The sequence below is a fragment of the Calliopsis andreniformis genome, chromosome 5, assembly GCF_051401765.1.
Source record: "Calliopsis andreniformis isolate RMS-2024a chromosome 5, iyCalAndr_principal, whole genome shotgun sequence".
NCBI classification, from domain to species: Eukaryota; Metazoa; Arthropoda; class Insecta; order Hymenoptera; family Andrenidae; genus Calliopsis; species Calliopsis andreniformis.
The window spans coordinates 1,416,421-1,434,925 of record NC_135066.1 but is presented as its reverse complement, the minus strand read 5'-3'; the positions used below and the strand labels follow the sequence as shown (position 1 = coordinate 1,434,925).

The 18,505-nt window shown below is 43.7% G+C and overlaps 1 protein-coding gene across 3 annotated transcripts in view; it reads right to left on the bottom strand.

Moving 5' to 3' along the window:
- The window catches only part of Kcc (solute carrier family 12 member kcc), an 83,192-nt gene that overhangs the window by 4,909 nt on the left and 59,778 nt on the right, over positions 1-18,505 (bottom strand). For 2 of the 3 annotated variants that reach the window (XM_076377676.1, XM_076377679.1), the window contains one exon: positions 2,151-2,245. In XM_076377676.1, the coding sequence (XP_076233791.1) occupies positions 2,151-2,245 (95 nt within the window). Of the gene's footprint in view, positions 1-2,150; positions 2,246-16,005; positions 16,879-18,505 lie in introns of those variants that run through there. The other variant, XM_076377678.1, reaches the window with a different exon arrangement.

The window sequence follows — 18,505 nt, the reverse complement described above, 5'->3', positions numbered from 1 at the left end:
ATGCAGGGAAGCGAGAAATAGACTAAATGAACACTGTAGTTGGACGATGTAGCGTTGGTGATGGATAGCTTGGTGAACACATTTAATTAATTAATTAGCGCGCCGCTATGTCGCCTTACGACACTTAACAACGAGGCTCTGTTACGTAGGAACTATAGAAATTGTAGGAAAAATCTCTGGTAGTAACATAGAGGATAACTACCCTTAGATAATTGCGTGAAATGCGAGATAATTGAACGAAACTCGACGCCAAAGCTGCACTTTATGGAAAATCTGAAGAATAACTCATGATTAGCTGGACAATTATGGCCGCTGTAAGTGGAACTCGTTTCACGCTACAGAAATTGCAAGTTTCGAACGTAATTCATAGCGGGGAATAAAGGTTTCTTGGACAGGCCGCTTTGACGCAGGAATCTTTTCATTAAAAGGTACGCGATGCAATCTAGAAGGAACTTTTATTGAAATTCTTCAAAGATTTTTCTTTGGATCACGAACGATTTGTGATTCAAGAAAAAGGAGAAGTATCGTTGAGGAAAATTATATTTTACCGTAAAAACAAACCAACAAAATCTCAGATGTCTTGCAGAGGTAACTGTTTCTTATTGAATCCGACGCATTGAAAAGGGGAAAGAGAAAAGGTAGAAATGGGCTTCCTTGTTCTTTTCTTATACAATTTTTATCTAATTTTTTCTGAAATATAAAACAGTTTCACAGTACTTAAAAAATTCCATAAACTTTAATTTCAGCTTCTGTGAACTTGTATTATTCAAGCTTCGTAATTCGAGAATGAACCCATTAAACGAGTTTCATAAGGTATTATGAACGCTCTTTATGGTGGAAATTCGAATATTATAGGTATCTGCAGAGTTCTATGGAGGTTATAGCAGTATTCTGTTTATGAGTTGCAATACGACTAATAAAACACGATTCTCGGCCTTAAAATCCGTAGCATATCATAGAGACCTTGTTATTTAATATTTCTGCGCGTTGCGAAGGGGTTAATAATTCTTTATCCTTATGAGACAAGTTTAAGCCTTAATATCAGCCCTAAGAAAAATAGGATAAACAGACCTTCGAGAGCAATGTTTTTTTAATCGATTGTATAACAAGAACAGTACCTTTACTCGATGCGCATGCATAATCCATCGGTTGTGCGAGCATCGCATATGCATCAAGTACAACCAGGGTTAGGTAACGATCGCGTTTCTGCGTATACAGGTTGGGAGGAAATAGAAGAAGAAAAACGGGAGTAGCAGAATGACGCGGGGCATAGCTCGAATCTGCCCTTATAGCCGGTTAATTAACGTGCTCTTTCAGTTGGGGGCCTCATAGCTGAAACGCGGTTTTGCTTCGACCTCGATTCCTGGATATCCAATTATCCGTTTCTCTTCTTCCCGGGGCAGCTTGGTCTGTCGAAATTATCTCTGCAGTAAAAAGGCCTTATCGTCGCTGATTTTTCTCGAATATCTCTATCTGTGTTCCTCCCTCAACTAGATACAGAAGGGGTTTCTGCACTGTCTTCATGTCTGACAAATCGCCTACCCATTCTACTTATAATAGATAGATATAGTAGATCTATACACTTCACGATATCTTCTTTGAAAATTGTTTAAATATTCCGTACAGGCTTAGATTTGGCAAAAGTCAGTCTAAGTGCTGGGAGTAATAAGTTCAATGTGAAAATCTGGGAGACACTGGAGGGGGCACAAAAGGAAAACTGCCGGCGAAGGACGCTATTCCGAAGAATAAAAGATGCACAACCGCAGTGGGATCCATTCGTGGGTTGCTTGTTCGTTGAACGACAATTAAGCGAATTGCACACTCGAGCGAATTCAACCCTGTCTCCTTTCCCTCCCCCTCTGTCTTTCTCTTAGCGCTTTCCCGCCTTAATGAAGGACCCTTCTTTCGAGAAAGGGAGCCTGCGAGCCTCCGCCATCCCAGTTTTCTTATCCGTTCAACTTTCGCTACGAGTCGCCTATTATCCACGCAACCGGCTTGCCAGGAATCGCGTCACCCTGCTAAATGGATCCCTTGCTTTCCAGGATTTCGGATCAATTTCAACTTGGCGGAGAAGAGAGCGACTTGTTAGCGATTTAAATTGGATCTCAGAGAATGGTTTCGTTACTTTCCTCCAGGGGAGGGTTACTTACGCTATAGAGGAAGAGATTGGTCTCGTATCCCGTCTTCTTCTCGGAATTTCCGCCACCCATGGGATCACTATCTCCGCCTGCACCCCCGCCATCGCCTGAAAAAAGAAGAGTTTTCATATCATTTGTATGTAAAACAGGATTTTTTCAAATAAATATGCAGGCAATTTTTTATGCCTTTATTTTTTGGCCTCTGTAGGTATATTAGAAGTTTTATAAGTGACAATTCACGATGAAAACCGAAAAGTCGGGCTAGAAGGGATTACACTCGAAACTATTATATTATTAGATATACATTCAATCGATCTCTCTTCTCTTAGTTTTATTTCGAAGCGAAGTAATTGGAATGAAGTTAAACACGATAGACGTTTTCTACGAGTACTTTACGCGTGTTTATTTGCTAGTAGTTCAAGTCAATATTTTGCCCAACTTCACGTAGAGTGTTACCACAATCAAGGAAAAACTTTCCACTCTCCAAAGGTTTAATGAACCGTATTTTACTTTGTCAGTAGTACGTGTAAATATATTTACCTCCACTCTATCGATTCTCTTTACTCTGTCTTCTTTCGAAAAGTTAAAGAGAAATACTTTGGAACAAATAAAAGTCTTACAGCAACAATCTTTACTGAACAATGCTCCACAGCTTTTCATTTAATCTCGTTTATCCATAGATTTTCCATTCAAACAAAAACGATCCGCATGAAACGAAAAAGAATGAAACAGGGAATTCGTATGGACCCAGAAATGTGATTTAATCTGGTTCTATTGAAGCATCAGGAAAATCTGTGTCCACATGCATTGAACTCGAATTGATACATCGATCGATCGAGGGGGTCGACTGTGGCAGAGCCAAAGCGGAGTCCGCAGAGGCGTCCCGACGTGCTCCGACGTCGAATCGACGCCTGCCACTTTCGCGGCCACGTATTTCGCTCCGCAATAACGAATTACGTGTAAGCACGTTTCAATCCGACCACTTCTCGTGAATTCCGCGAGCGTTCTCGCTCAACATTTCGCCGGACATCTTCTTCCGCGACCTCGTTGGCGCCTAAACGCTTCGCGAAAGCTGCCAGGAAACGGTGGAAAACCGCAGAGAGATGGAGCTACAGGAATCATGTATTTTCTTGGCTGAACTCTCGTACTTCGACACAAAATACTTGTTTGGAGCTGTGTGGAGATGTGACAAGAAAGAAATCGAATTGTAGGAAATAGTGCTCGCTGGAAGGGGAGACCTGAACTTCTGAAATTGTAGGGTGTTGGGTATTGCTATTCTTGAGAGACTGAGATTTTCGTGTAAAGTGAAAAGAACTTTTGGAAGGAAAGAGAGTCCTACGGAATTTGAGGCTTTCTAAGATTTCTCTGGGAAATCTCTTATTAAGGAGTCCGAATCTAATTTCAGCTTTCATTACCTAAGTTCTGTGACAAGTCTTAAAATACATACTAGCCAGTAGAAACATGACCCTCTCATAAAACTCCTACGAACAATCGAAGTATCGTATTCTCCTGGATTTCTCTTTAATCATCGCACAGAAAACGGAAGACTTAGTAGTCATTGAGACTGCATCGCTTCGAGACGAAAGAGAAATAGTGAACCAGAACTTCCTATCCTGGGGAATTTTGGTTCGCTCGCGCGCAACGACCCGGAAACTCTATCGATCTTCGACGCGGCCGATTGTAGATCGAACTTAGAAGCTTCTCTGGTGCAGAAGAAACGAGCGCGAGAGGGAAATAGACCAAGTATTTCCGCTTGTTTTCTTCTCTCTGGTTGTTGGGGGAGGAAAACTTTCGAAGGAACAAGAAAAGTTATGTTCGTAAGTGACTATTGGAGCGTTAAGTGTCAGGTGGAAGAGGACGAGGAAATTCTTCATCCTGTCAGTGGATAGTCAGCTGGCTACATTTGTGTTTCTGAAGTCGCGAGGGAGAAGAAGGAGGAGGTTCCAAAGCTTTCGAGGAAATCGCTCGATCGGTATGGTAACGAGATTCTCGAGCTTGAAAAGTGTACAGCAATTAGGAGAGGTTCTTTGGTATTCGAAACAAGCTTCGGCCAAGTAACAGCCAACGGCTGTATTGAACAATTTAAAAAGTAGGCCAGTCAATATTAACTCGCAGATTTGCTCCTTTGTTTCTTTGTGGACTCTGCTCTGCATTCGTCGTTAGTTGGGATATCCGTTGACGATGGTCGCTCCTAAATCTCGAATGGAATTCACTTAAACGTGACTCTGAAGGAAGTTATAACGAAAGGACATTTAGATTCTTGAGCTTAGATGCCTCTGGCAGGATATAATTTAATTTTTTCCAAAGTCTGATATTTTTTATTTATAGCTGTGATCATGTTTTGTGAAACAGAATATGTACCTTGTTTACTTTTAACCTGCTTAAGCATTTGAGTGAAAATAGAGAAGTGATAATCCCAATAAACTGATACAATTAATTGTAATAACTGGGGGCACAGGCAACTAGAAATGGCAGAGGGCTCGCTCGAGCGAGCCTGTCCGCAATTTATGCGAGGGTGGGTCTCGTCGATCGGTTAATGTTAGCTCAATGTGTCTGAGGGGTGTAAAATTATCGCGTGTGGCTGCGGAGCAATTTCCGGGTTCGTCGTAATCGGTGCACGAAATTCGACCGATCCCATCGACTGTGACACAGGATTATTCGGTCTGTATTAGTCAAAAGAAGCTTACACACTAACCCAAGTTTACTGTACCTTCGAGATTCGGAAGAAGAAATTTGACTCGCTTCATAAAATACAACGTGAAGCTTGATATAGATTGTTTACCGAAGAAATGCTACCGATGAGGGTAACTTACAGTGTGGCATCCACTACACCAACATTCCCAATTTGCTCGGTTTCTGGCTGATAAACTGCATTAACTTGTATGCATCCCTAATTATTTTAATCATGTTTGCTGCTTCCATTATGCACACTACGGTTGTCTCTGTGGCGATAGCAAACCAACGTTAAAAGCACGGAATGGAAGCCTGTAATCGTGGCCAAGTTAATTACAACGTATCGTCGGAGTAATATCGATAACAGTTTGGCAAATAAGCGAGCTGCCGATCGGCATTAGCGCGACGCTAATTCGAAGTTTTAATAATGCTAAAATATTAGTAGGGTTCGAGTCGTTGCAGTTATTTCAGCGTTCCTTATCGGTCACAAAACGCGAATCTCGTTTGTAGGAAAATGAAAGGCAGAAAACGTCGCTTCGCTTTCCGAGATTGAACGTTGATGGACGTTAGCTCTGACTGCAGCTTACGTAATCGACTGAGATGTAATTACGCTAAGAAGCGAGAGTATAGACGACGACGTCGTTGGTGTAAACACTCGGATAGCAAGCTTTCGCGGACCAGTTACCCTAAGTGGCTGAACTTGCGAAGACGGGCTTCAAACGTAATTAATTTCCGAGTACGCCTACCCGAAACTCCTAATTGATTTTGACGGCGATCGTCTAAACGAAAATTTAGGACGCGTTGCGGTCAAATATACTTTGATGCAACTTCTAGCCTCATCTCTCTGGCTTTCTGCTTTCAATTCAGTTAGTGTAATTGTACAGAAGTAGAATAGTTTCAAGTAGGTACTTATAACACATTATCTGCTTTCTAAGAGAAGTCTGAAATAACTAGAGCAGAATGCGCATCCGCGCAAGCAGTTACAAATTTCTCGCTTACAGCGCTTAATTCCAGCGAAAATTGTAAACTTCCAGAGCATATACCACATTTACGCTCGAAAGGGAATTACGACGCGTCAATATATCTAAATAGCTAAGAATTTCTAGCACGTAAGCTCCCTTTGACCACTTTGAACGTTCAGACAGGAAGGACCTCGAGCTGGAGCCCCGAGTTCACTCGGGAAAGGAGTCGAATGTCCGACGTAAGTGGAGTATCGGGTCAAAGGACGACAACCGCGGACGATTGTTCGAAAGATTCGAGCCAGATACGAGCAGGAACAAGGACCAAAGCAATTGGAACACGAAACACGAACGGTAAAGGGGCGGTCGGGGCGGGGTGGGAAAGATAAAAAGGGTGGAATTCGAGAGATCGAACTCTTGAGGACATTTGCCAAGCGTTGGCAGGCCGGTGGCCCAATAATTCCGGGCGACTTCGCGACGCGAATTAACGACACTGCGATTTTTCCGTCGGGTACGATGCTCCGCGTCCCCAAAATCCGGTCGCCGACTTTTTTTGGCAGACCTCGAAAAATATTGCATCACTTGGACCGTCGGGGATCCTATTTTCTGGGCTCCCTCGCCGGTGACGCGAACGAGTTTCCAGAATGCGGTGAAAATGGCAAATTGTGTAGATTGCCATTCAGATAGAGAGAATGGACTTGGAGAGTGATTTCACGATCTAATTTTCTGTTAGCTTCTTAATTTAATATAGAACCCCCTATGATTACTGAAGATAGGAATCTCTGAAATGATAGCTACACTTATTCGAAGGAATTCGAGAACAGTATCTCTATTTGAACGGTAAGTGATGATCGATAGAGAGCTGGAACGTAACCCCAGCATCACCGAAACTAATTGCCGTCTCTGCTTTCCTTGCACCGCAAAATCGCCACGGATTCGTCGCTTAATCACTTACGCATGCCTGGTTAGATCGAATCGGTTCGCACTGGATATACCGTGACCTGAATTAAGACTGAAAATTGGAACTAATAGATGACGATCCCGCGTGATAATGGGTCATCTCTTCTATCGCTACAATCTTTCCACACTAACAATTACAGTAATTATATTCTCGAGAAAAACACGCGTGATCCGTTCAAGTTTCTTTTGAACAACCGTAACAAAATTGCTTTATCGGTTCGAACGTAACAACAGATGTAGAAAAACCAGGATATTTTCAAGCATATGGCAGGCGTGTGCTGGTGGAAAACGGACCCTTGGTCGCACGTGGATGCAGAGACGCGAAGGGCGCGTGTGTAGCTTAAAAGCAATGGTAACAATGCCGGGCGTGTCCCGGTTGGTCGGTGCCCCAATTTCACCGCTCGCTGGAACGACGATAAATCGCAATGGGAGTGAAGCGGCGTCGCGACGATATTATTCGGCATTCGACTTTATTACGACGGGAGTCAGGTGGCGATTATTGGCAGTCGGCTGATTTACACGTTCCTCTATATGTAGGTACCGATAACGCGCCATGAAATCAAGCGCCATCGTCGTCTCTAAGTCCTTTGGCGTCGTCGATTGCTTCGATACGTTCCACTGAATCTACACGACTGGATGTTACTGTAATTCCAAGAGATAATCTTCACTATGGTATAGAGTGTTCCATTTTACTATGTGGGAGTTTAAAAGGGATTACAGCTGAGGAGGTTTTCGAAGACATTTCTGTGGATTCTCTTCTCTCCCTTAAACGACTATTTTTTTAGAGATATAATTTCGTGTGCTGGAGTACAGCAAAAGGTATGACAAGGCATTAAGAATAAAGAAGTAAGAGTATTGGAAGAAGCTAAGCTCGTTAAGGATATTACCAGTGTATGACATATTCGGACGATTTCAGAAAAGCATTGAAATATAGTGAAAGTTTGAGGAGAGAGCAAAGAACATTTGAAGGGAAAAAGAGAGTCTATTGTATTAGAATCCCGTCGAATGAAGCGGAAAGCGAGTTTGTCTGGCGGTGTAACCGTTTAGCTGTATGCAAAGGCGTGGCAAGCCCGAGATAGCAAGAAACGTCGTCACGTCGTGGAGCATCCTTACAATGGAAACTACTTAACCCTCCGCTTGCCCTTGTCCTAATCTCGTTTAAACGCGCACGAGGCCCGCTGCACGTCTTCGCCACGGATCGACCGTCCACTCGACCGAAAGGAGATTTAGTTGAATCAACAAAGTTCTGCGTCGCTTCGGCTCTTTCAAAGGGGTTAACACGCAAGGGAAGAATAATTTTCTTTATTTTCTTGGAACCAGAGCTTTTCACCTTCCCAATTTAGCCTTGATACTTATCGTACTTTCCTTTCCTGTTAAGGAAATCTGTAGAACTTTTTCAATATCTTCCCAAGAGAGTTTTAGTTAGGAGCCACTGTTATTCGTTACGAAATGAAACGAGGTAGATCTAGAGTGAAAGAATACAAGAATATTGCAAATAACGATGTATTTGTTGCGTAATACGACAGAGAGGCGGAATCGCCTCGAGGTATTTGAGGGAGGGCTCGTCCTTGCTTGAGAATTCTGCAAGGTTCGCGATATCCTTTTAAAGGGAATCGATCAGCCACTCGAGCGGCAGCAAATTCGATTGGATCAACAAAGCGCTGGATCCCCGCAGTCACCCCAAACGAGCTCGTTTTATTGCATTTTCAGAGGATGGATAATAAATATCTGGGAAAAGCAAAATACTGAAATTCGTTCATGGTAATTCTGGCTGTATTCAAAGACCTGATGAAAGGGGAGAATATTTGGACTACTTTCAATTCAAACGATAGAAAGTGACTTAAGGAGGAAAAGTTTTAGTTTCGTGGCAGAGTCTAACGCCCACTTTGGTAGACAAACAATTTAATTAGCTGGAGAAACATCTCCCTTGTCGTATAAACAAGTCACCACTATCGAACGAGCCAAGTTTACTGTTCCCTGCTGTTTCTAATTTCGTTAGCGCGCTGAAACGACGACAAATGGCACGGTGTTGATCCTATCCCGATGAAATTAATTTCTGGTTTTGCTTCGAAAGCCACAGGGGAGGAGTTCGACGGGGTGTCCAATCATAGATCGACTATGATCCGTGATTTTATTGGACGTCGAATCGTATGCTACAGAATCTGTATCGTTTCACACAGAATACATTATGGACGACGAATGATATCGATGTAACAAACAGCAAATCTACAATCATTTGTTCTCTAGAAATTCATATTGTGGATGTTGAAGCATCCCCTATGTCTCCCATGCTCCAATACATTCCAAGAAACAATGGTGTTTTCTCCCGTCTCGTGAGGGTAGATTCACCCTCTCGTGAAATTTCACGAGAAGAAATTTCGCTTCATAAATTTTCATTGGAATCGGAATTTTCATGGTCGAATGGTATCTCTCGTCAACTGCATCACTGTTTCATCGTTGATAGGACCCGCAATGGCACCACTTAATGTGCAGCCACAACAGTACAAAATATCCAACACTGTTTATTTTATATACCCGTATTCTAGTCCTTTTTGTACCCACCAAGTCTGTTCAATTTTCTTTTCTTTTCTCTGGCAAAGACAGAACCATTAATTAAGCCTCCTTTCTCGCCACCCCTTTGACGAACCACAAATTACACGAACAACAGATACGAATTGAAGAGAAGAAAGAGGGTGTTTCTTCATAACGAGAAACACTTAATACCGCCACGTAAAGATACTTGACTACAATATATTCCTGAACCGTTCCTTCTTTTTCGGGAAAGCTTGTGGTTTAATAATCTCGTTCTCCTTTTAAACCCCGTTTCATCGCCTCCATTTTGTTTCACGCGTGCCTGAGCCCTTCGCCGCTCGAGGCGATCGTCTGGAAGGCTCAACGACTGGAAACAACCGAAGCCCCTGACAGTATTCCTCGATATTTTATTTATGTATTTACTCCTTTGCCGATCTGCGAGACAAAATGCTGCACGTCTCCGAAAAGAGGAGAGAAATAAAGAAATGGGGCGTGAACGCGATACCTGTGTGCGAAGCAAATGTGTGTAAATGGGAATACTTTTTTTTATTGTGTGGCACAATCTGTGGGCATAACTTCGGAGATGAATGGACCACAGGAGAATAATAAAAAAAAAAAAAAAACGTTTATATAAACATGTTTTGTCTCACCTGACCCCGTTTACAAGTTACAAACTTGCTAGCGTTAACTGACTTCCCAGCCCTCCAGAGATATTTACGATCAACGGTTTATTAACGGATTTTTTATATTTACAGTCCCACGTACCATCTTGTTAACTATTTATATGCATTGTTACGCGGAACATTTATCGAATTACACTTGTATCGTTCCCTTTGTACTCGGATCATATAAATTCTAGAGAAAATAAACTCTTCCGGCTGGCTGTTTTTCCATCCGCAATTTCGACGATTTACCGGGTTTCGCGAGATCGGACGTGAATTACTGGAGTGCCGCGAATCTGCTCGTTTTCGACGTCTCCACTCGTAAATTTCGACGCGGTGGACACGCTGCGATATGCGAGTATTCGGTTTGCTCCAGTTTTCGATAGTAGGCCAAACGAAATACGTTGATCTCGTAAACTGTGGAAACTGTTCGAGAGAGCTGGGATTTGCATATCCAGTATGAATATTCCAGGACCGTCGCCTGCGTAGTTTTTCAACGAGAATCCCTGACATGCGCTCAGAAAATTTAGCCCTCCTCGATATTCCTACGTTTACAGCTTGTATAGGATTTTTCTTTCGAGACGAAGGGAATTGGGCTCGTTCGAAGTAAACTGACCAACGAGAATTCTCTGACACAGTTCGAATTTCTAGCGTTGAATGGATCTGATATTTTTAGAACCTGAATTTGGGTTAACTGTTTTAGAAACCATTCAAGTCACCGAGAATTCTTCGATATTTTCCTCTTTCTTTCGAGTGTTTCTTGCGAATTTTCGATATCGTATATGTGAGCGAATCTTCCAGGGACGAAGCAGTACTTCGAGATTACCTACTTTTGATAAACTTGAATTTTAAAAGGGCACTTTGCTTATATTTCTGTATTCTTCCCGCATGTACCTCTTAACTCTCATTTCTTCTCTCCTGCTTCCTATTTTTCATAGGGTATTTCCATACACTTCTAGTTCTTAAATTCATAATTTTTCATGTAAGAGCTTCCTAGCGATTTAGATTTTTTATTTTCATAGACTATAGCTCAAAGATGGAATTTTACTTAGAGGACGACAGCTTCAATTTCGAACTCGAGATTTCTCAGCGACCACGATACCAACACGTTCGAACGGTGTTCCGAGGAAATTCACGCTCTGCTCGTTCTTAATTGTCGATTATTTAAATTCCATCGAGTCCAGAGATAGCACGCGATGTACTCTGTATCGGACATCGTATTTCTCCAGGCTTGAGGTTCGTTCCAGCGAAAATTCCGCGAAATACCAACAAACTTTCAGTACTTTTGCTTGTTCTCTACTCTCTATCGAATTAGCTCGCGGGAACAAAACTTCTGTTTGTTCTCTGGTTTGCACAGTGAACTACAGACCTACGTTAGCTTCGTTTTATAGATATTTCGCTAAATATTTAGGTTCAAAGCGGCTGTCAGTTCAACCAGTCGAAGAACATAATCCTTCCTAAACAAGCTGCAGCATTTCGCGTCATGAAAAACAATAAAAATGCTTTCTCGCAAAGGTGTTGGCCACTCGACCCAGTTTACTCCGAGTTGTGGCCATCCTACAGGCAAAGGGATATTCTTGAAGAAGGTTTCGAAGCTCGGAAGTTGAAAGTTCACGAGCGAAAGCTTTGCATACGATAATGAAAATTTAAGGGGACGCAGCAAGCTCGAGAAATGGCGGCTGTACAAAGCTTTTAAGCTGAAACAACAATTTTCCTTTAATGTACTGTACAGCCGCTGATATCAGGAGCTTTTGACTTCGAGATGAGGTGATACTAGGCAAAGACGTCGGAAAGACGAGAAGTTCATTTGAATACTTTCATATTTATCATCGAATAGTATATATTTCTCTCGAAAGGATCTTTATAAGATAACAATTGAACAGAACGTATAAGATTATGCTAAAAGATACCTAATGAAATTGAGATTGATGTAATAAATGCATTTCTGAAACTTCGATTAATTCGAGAAATATAATCATGGCCTTAGATAACAATTTCTCAGGAAGTACTAGACTTGAAAGTTATGAAAAGACAATCTTCTGTACTGGACAGCGGGAGTAAACTATGTCTGACCAAAGACAATCCTCTGTCACTTACATTTCTCGACATCTCTATCTACTGTAATGTCTTTCCTTGAACTCTTTTTCTTCTGTTTATTTCAGACACTGTACAATTTCTTCACGGGGTGATAATTTCTAAAGTATAATAAAATTCAAGATACGAGAAAAATCACAAAAATAATCGTGATACAGTTTCATGTGACAGAATCGTTCCATCGGTTTCTCAGTCTTGCAGAGGTGCACCGTTCGACAAGAAATTCTGAGAACAGTTTCATCGACGCGTGCACTTGATCGGATTACGCTTGCAGATTCGCGATATCCACCGACATAAACTGCTTTGTGGAACGTGTCGCGACAAGTCAGCCGCGAAGTTGCGAATTTTTCACGATTTCACGTTTCTGTAAGACTTTTGTAAGAGTTATTGGAAGAAAAAAAATCAGAACGTGCTAATATTTGAAATTTCTGTTCATATAGTACTCTAGTGATTGAATGGAAAATTTTGAACAAGCAAGGAAATGTGAAAGACAGATCAACTCAGAACATTAATTTCAAGCGAAATGTGCTACGTTCATTAGAACCCAATGGATTATATAATTCACCTCCTGCGTGACAGAAAACGAGTATGCTAGTGGCATTTGAACCGTAGCCGACCATTTCGTTGCCATTCACATTTCACATGGTGGGTCAGAATTTACGGTTTTGTGCCCGCGCAAACAACTGGATACATTTTCCTGCACGTATTTATACGCCGCATCCCGCTTTCCGCACACGTAATATGTTAATGCGAATTTAGATGAAGCGAATCGCGTATACCGAGTGTTCCGCCGTCGTGCCACTGGCAGAACAAGTGACCCGAAATATTTTTGGGGTCGTGACGACAGGAATACGAAAGACGATCGCGGAAACTTTCCTGGTTTGCTGAATTTTCACCCCTTCATATAGAGTATTCCTTTTGGACTCTATTCCTTTGAACTTTCGTAAAAAGACCACTGACATCTGTTTTAACAATCAAAAATTGAAGATCTTGTCGAAAAAAAGGTATTGTACTTTTAAAAGGGAGTGAGAGTAATTTAAAAAAATAATAAAACGAGGTGGATTCTGTGTTAAAGTGCTAGGTAAGAAGAGAGAGGTGAAAGAAGTGGCAAGATTGGCCAATCTTCAAGGATCTTGAAACCATCGAAATTAGGACAGCGATTTGAGACCAGGAAAGAGTCATTTGGTATCATCGAGTTTGGTCTCGAAGTTCACGAGCCACTGTTAAACTTTCAGTGCCTCGGTAAGGGAGAACCATTACGCTACTTTTCGCATTACGGACGAACACTGTGCAAGAGCAGTATCTTTGGTGCTGTAAAAGAAGAATCTTTCCGAGTATGGTAATGAAGTTGAACTTCGTGGTACTTTGCGGGAGAGTGATCCTTTTTACTGCACCTTGATATATTGATGGTTGCTAGGAAGATATATTATTTACTATAAAAAAGTACGTTGTACTTAATGAAAGCACCTTTAGTCTATAGTCAAATAGTTTAATAAAGAGTTAGTTTGTTTTTAACACGACAAGCATTTTTTTGTAATTTATTGCATGGCTTTTTTTTAGAAAAAGTAGCAAAATTGTCAATAAACAAGTACTGACTTCTATAGTAAAAAAGAACATTTTCTTGTTTATCATAATACTTGCAGCAAAATGACAAGACTTTCCCGTTATTGAAAAAATATTTTCTTCTATGTCGTAACAGTGCGACAAATCTCTCTGAAGGCACATCACTTTTCATTGTAAGCTTTTTTCGCATTATCTACTGAAGATATATCCTTTTCGCCATCGTAGTAAGTACTTCCTTTGAATTCATTTGAGTACTACAGTAGCACTAAGAAACATATTCGCTGTACAATGTCATTCACCGTCTGTCAGACGTAACACTGTGAAAAAGTCGTTGCTACTTGCCTTGAGGTAGTGCTTTCAACATAGCAAAAGGTACATTCTAAGCGTCACACACAGGAAGCTGAAAATCGAGCAAACTAGGAGTCCAAGAAAATTGGAACGATCGTCCAAGATAAAGAAGTAGACTTCCCCCGAAAACAGAATCAAATTTACGAGCTCCCGAAATTGCTATACCCACAGGAAGAACCGCTCTGACCGTCGAAAGTCCGTCGATTTCTTTACGTATCGAGACAGAGGGGCTGACCACAATCCCTCGGACCGAAATCGCTGGCCTAGTTTCGTCGAGGCACGGAAGCCAATTTCTGGGAAGTTTCAGCGCGACGTTCTTCACCGTGTCGCCAGAAACTTGCAACTTCGTGACATGGACAAGGCAGCTCTGTCGACGAAAAATCCGAGCGTTCTCCCTTGCTCTGATAACGTCCGTTTGATATCGTTTGGAAGATATTGTGCTCATGTATCGTGCATACTCGACGAGAGAGCAACGGGCTTGGGGACATTTCTGAAAATTAAATTGCTGCCCTAGATTCTACCGTAATCCCGAGAAATCCCTCGTGAACACGGTGTCATCTCCTTTTATGATGCCAGACAAAATCTTTTGTGTTCTGGGTGGACGCGTTATCGCAACACGGTGAGAAGAATTCGTTGAAGCATTCGTTAGGTATGCAGCAGATCTGATGGATATTGATACCAGTATGTTTTACGTTGGATCAGGGGAACAATTTCTTTGGAGAGTATCTGTGTTGCTAGTAGCTTTCGATGAAAATGGTAGACGTGTGGTAGTATATAATCGCTGCCCCCAATGTTGTAATACTTTTGACGTAAGACGTGAAGACATTGTTATCTGAGATACTTTTTCATTACTGACATAATGCTTCCTATATTAATTAACTTAGCTTGGGTTTCTATGAAACCCTTATCGTCACGAAAAAAACCATTCTCTTTACCTTAGAGATACTTCAACTTTGTGGAAAATTCCACCACTTTGTCGCTTAAAAACTTTGGCAATGATGAAGAATACACCACTACAGAAGGCATCTATCGTTCCACCAGAAAAATACTTCAGCAATTCCAAAACGACTCTTACGACCCAGTCACAACGAACTTGCATGTAGTTGGCAGAGTCGATGCGCCACAAAAGACGCATTAACCCCAGCACCCCATTCAAACGCAACGAAGAGCACCCTAGCAGTCTTTTATAGCGAACAGTCTGGAACTTCCGGGACACCCCAACAAGCTGACTGGTTCATAAATCTCGGAATCTCGCGACGTCAGACGGCAAATTTCAATTCCAGGGACGCGTATTATCATGGACGTAAAGGCGGTCCTATTCTTCAAGTCTCTCCAGGCTCGAGAGAACCACGGCTTCAAGAAAACGTGCAAAATTGCCTAGCCACCACGACTGAGGGAAAGTTTAACGTATTCGAGGACGGAGAGGAGAAGCTGTCGCGGGACCCAATTTCAGCTCGCCCGCGACGCTTCGTCGCCACGGACTCCAAATTGGAATCGAGTTGGCAACCGCGGAGAACTTTGTGACCTTTGATTGTCGCTCGTCAGCATTAGAAGCAATGTTTCACGTTCTACTGATCAAAGGAAATGTGTCTACACTCTGCGCTGAATTGGTAATGGAAAATGATTCTTGAGAGCGGAGAAAAGTATGTTGCGAAAAAGTTTCGTAATCAAAAGAAGGAACAATGAAATTTTAGGTAAACAAGATCCTTCTCTGAAGATTTTGGGAGAATGTTGACCTGTTATTTTGGAGCTTTCTATCTGTGCTTGTTTGACTACTTTTTTTAGGAGGCAGACTTTCTTGAGAAGTACAAAGATGTTTAAACAATTAAACAGTTGACAAAGAAATGAGTTTTCAGATGGAGAAGCTTGCCCTATTGTTTCGATACTCTACATCTTCTTCTACATTTCATTCAGTAGTAGTTAAGGCTTACGTCTCTGTTAAGAATGACCTATTCTACTTAAAAGTTGTTTCAGTCTGTGCAAGCAGAATTAGAAACATTAACTGTCTACAAATAATGGAATCAGGCGTGTTTAAATCTACTTAGAACTATTAAGTAAAAGTGGATACAATCATACCGGCTTCCAGACGCGCTGGCGAGCCATCGGGTACAGTTTTGCCCTGAGATTTCGGCGTACCCTCGCTCATGGTTTTGGCACGTATTCGATCCTTTCGGGGGTTGGTTACCCTAGACTCCCTCTTCCAGCCGCCTTCTCGAGTTTAACGTCTTCTATGACCCACTGATTCCGCCTTGTTTGGCCACAGATACCCGTCTCCCACGCTCCTTTTTCTCCCTTCGAATTTCCAGTTTCTGCTATCCTCGTTCCTCCGGTTAGCACTTCTCAGTCGCGAAAAGGGGGTAGTCCTTTACGCGTTGCCGACTCGAAGGGTCACAGTGCTCTCCTTTCTATTTATCGACGTTTTTTATTTTGATAATTCTGTTGAGGTAACTAGTATTTGGCACTTGAACTTCTTCTTTTTGATTTAAAGAGACCGCAACATCAATCGCGAAAGACTCTTCTCACTCTTCACCCTCAGAAATTGTTGTTTGTTCAACAAACGAACATGCACAGCATTCCTAAGCGTTTCTCGCAACGCGTCACTGGATAAATTCTCCGAAGCTCCCCGAAGAAGCTCCAATTTCTCACTTCTCACCCCAGTAGAGAGCTCTTGTCTCTAAATGATGGGAAAACTTTGCGACACACAGCGAGTTGAAACTAGTCGAAGCGTCAGCGTTTCCTCTGGCCGAAAGTTTCGCAACTATCGGCGATATCGGATCCGTAGAGGCAAGTTTCCGAACACGGTACACACGACGGTAAGGTAGGGGCAACGAGGTCGGGAGCAGCGGTACAGGGAACACGCGCCACCCTGACTGCTTCCGCGGAGGGTGTGTAGTCTGTTCAACGCTTCAGCCTGATCTTCCGCATCCCTTCTTCTCCGGCGGCGAGTGGCTAGTACGCGAAGCTCTCTCTCTCTCTCTCTCTCTCTCTCTCTCTCTCTCTCTCTCTCTCTCTCTCTCTCTCTCTCTCTCTCGCTCGCTCGCTCTCGTCCTCTCTCTCCCACCCGCGTCGCGGTGTCACAAGGTCACGGGGATCAGAGGATCGGTGCTCCAGATCCAAAGGCACGCACGCAGTCGGGCAGTCGGGCAGTCAGGCAGCTAGCCGGCTCGTTGGCCAATCGGCCGTGGTCTCGCGCACGCTCTCCTCTAATTAAACGACAGAACGTCGATCCCCGGAAGTTGCGTCGGGAGGATCGATCGTTCCCCGATTGGCACGTAGGCGCATCGACAGGTAGAGGACGGGCCGGATGCGACAGACTCTCGCTGTAGCCTGTTTCAGCTCGAACGCGTCCTCAGGGTTACGTATCCAGGGAGTGGACGCGACAGAGTGGAGCGTGCGTCTCTGTGGTGGACGAAGAGCTGGCTCGCGGTTGCAGGTCACCACCCCTGGACGCTCGTCTTCCCCGTGGCTCGGATGCTGCGGAGTGCTGGAGCACCTTCGCCACCCTCCGAACGCCCCTTCTCCGCGACCCCTATCGCCGCCGCCTCACCCCCGCCTCAGCCCCGCCTCACCCCCGCCTCGGCGTGCCTCAACCCCACCGTGTCTGACCCTCTACAGCGGCGCTGCTCGCTCTCTCGGTGCGTCTCCTCGGGTGATCGCCGCGGCTAGAATCGTATATCGGGCGTGGAACGCGGCCGACTGGATCGAGACGCGCGACGAGAGCAGCTTTCCCTCGCAGTTCCTCGCGGAAAACGGGGAAACCTCGACTGACACGGCACACGGTGACGAGGACGCGGCCCAACGGGGGTTAGGAACGAACACTCCCGGCTTTTCCAGGCCTCTCTCCTTCCCTCCTCGGCCTGCGCACGCTCTATCCAGTCACCCCTCTCAACCCTACCTCTCCAATCCCTTCTATCCCTCCTATCCCTCTGCTTTCTCTCTTCCTCTCTTTCCCTCTTTCCCTCTTTCCCTCTTTCCCTCTTTCCCTCTTTCCCTCTTTCTCTCTCTCCACCCCTTCAGATTTCTCTCCCGCGAGCTTTCGATCTTCTCCTTTTATCTCGCCAACTCTTCCCTCTTCGTTTCTCGTCCCCGTCTCGTCGTTCCTGGTCCTCCTTCTCCTCCCCTCCTGTCTCGATCCCTTTCTTCCCGGTAACCCTCTCGGTTGCACTCCCGCGAACCAGCCACGACGCGTCCCGGGCGCTCCGAGTAGCTCGCCATCGCTTTTCCACCCCCGTATTGCGCTTGCGCGTTTACCCCCGGGAATGTCCCCCTTTCTCTCACTGCGTCCCTCTATGCCTCACGCTCTTTCGTCCCTTCTCCCTTGCCGCGATGGGAAAATGAGGGGAACGAGGGACGCAGGTGCATCCTCCTTTCCTCTTGACTCTTTTGCACTTCTTCCTGATACACCGACCTCTTTCCTCTTCCAATTATTCCCCTTCGGACTCGATCATTTTTATCTCTTGCCGCGTTTTGCTAAGAAAAGAGATTCCTTCGCTTGCTTTTGCCCTACTCCTCTTTCCTTTTATTCGAAAACGTGTGTCGATACCCACGGCTGCACGTGTAGGGGGTGTTTCTCTGT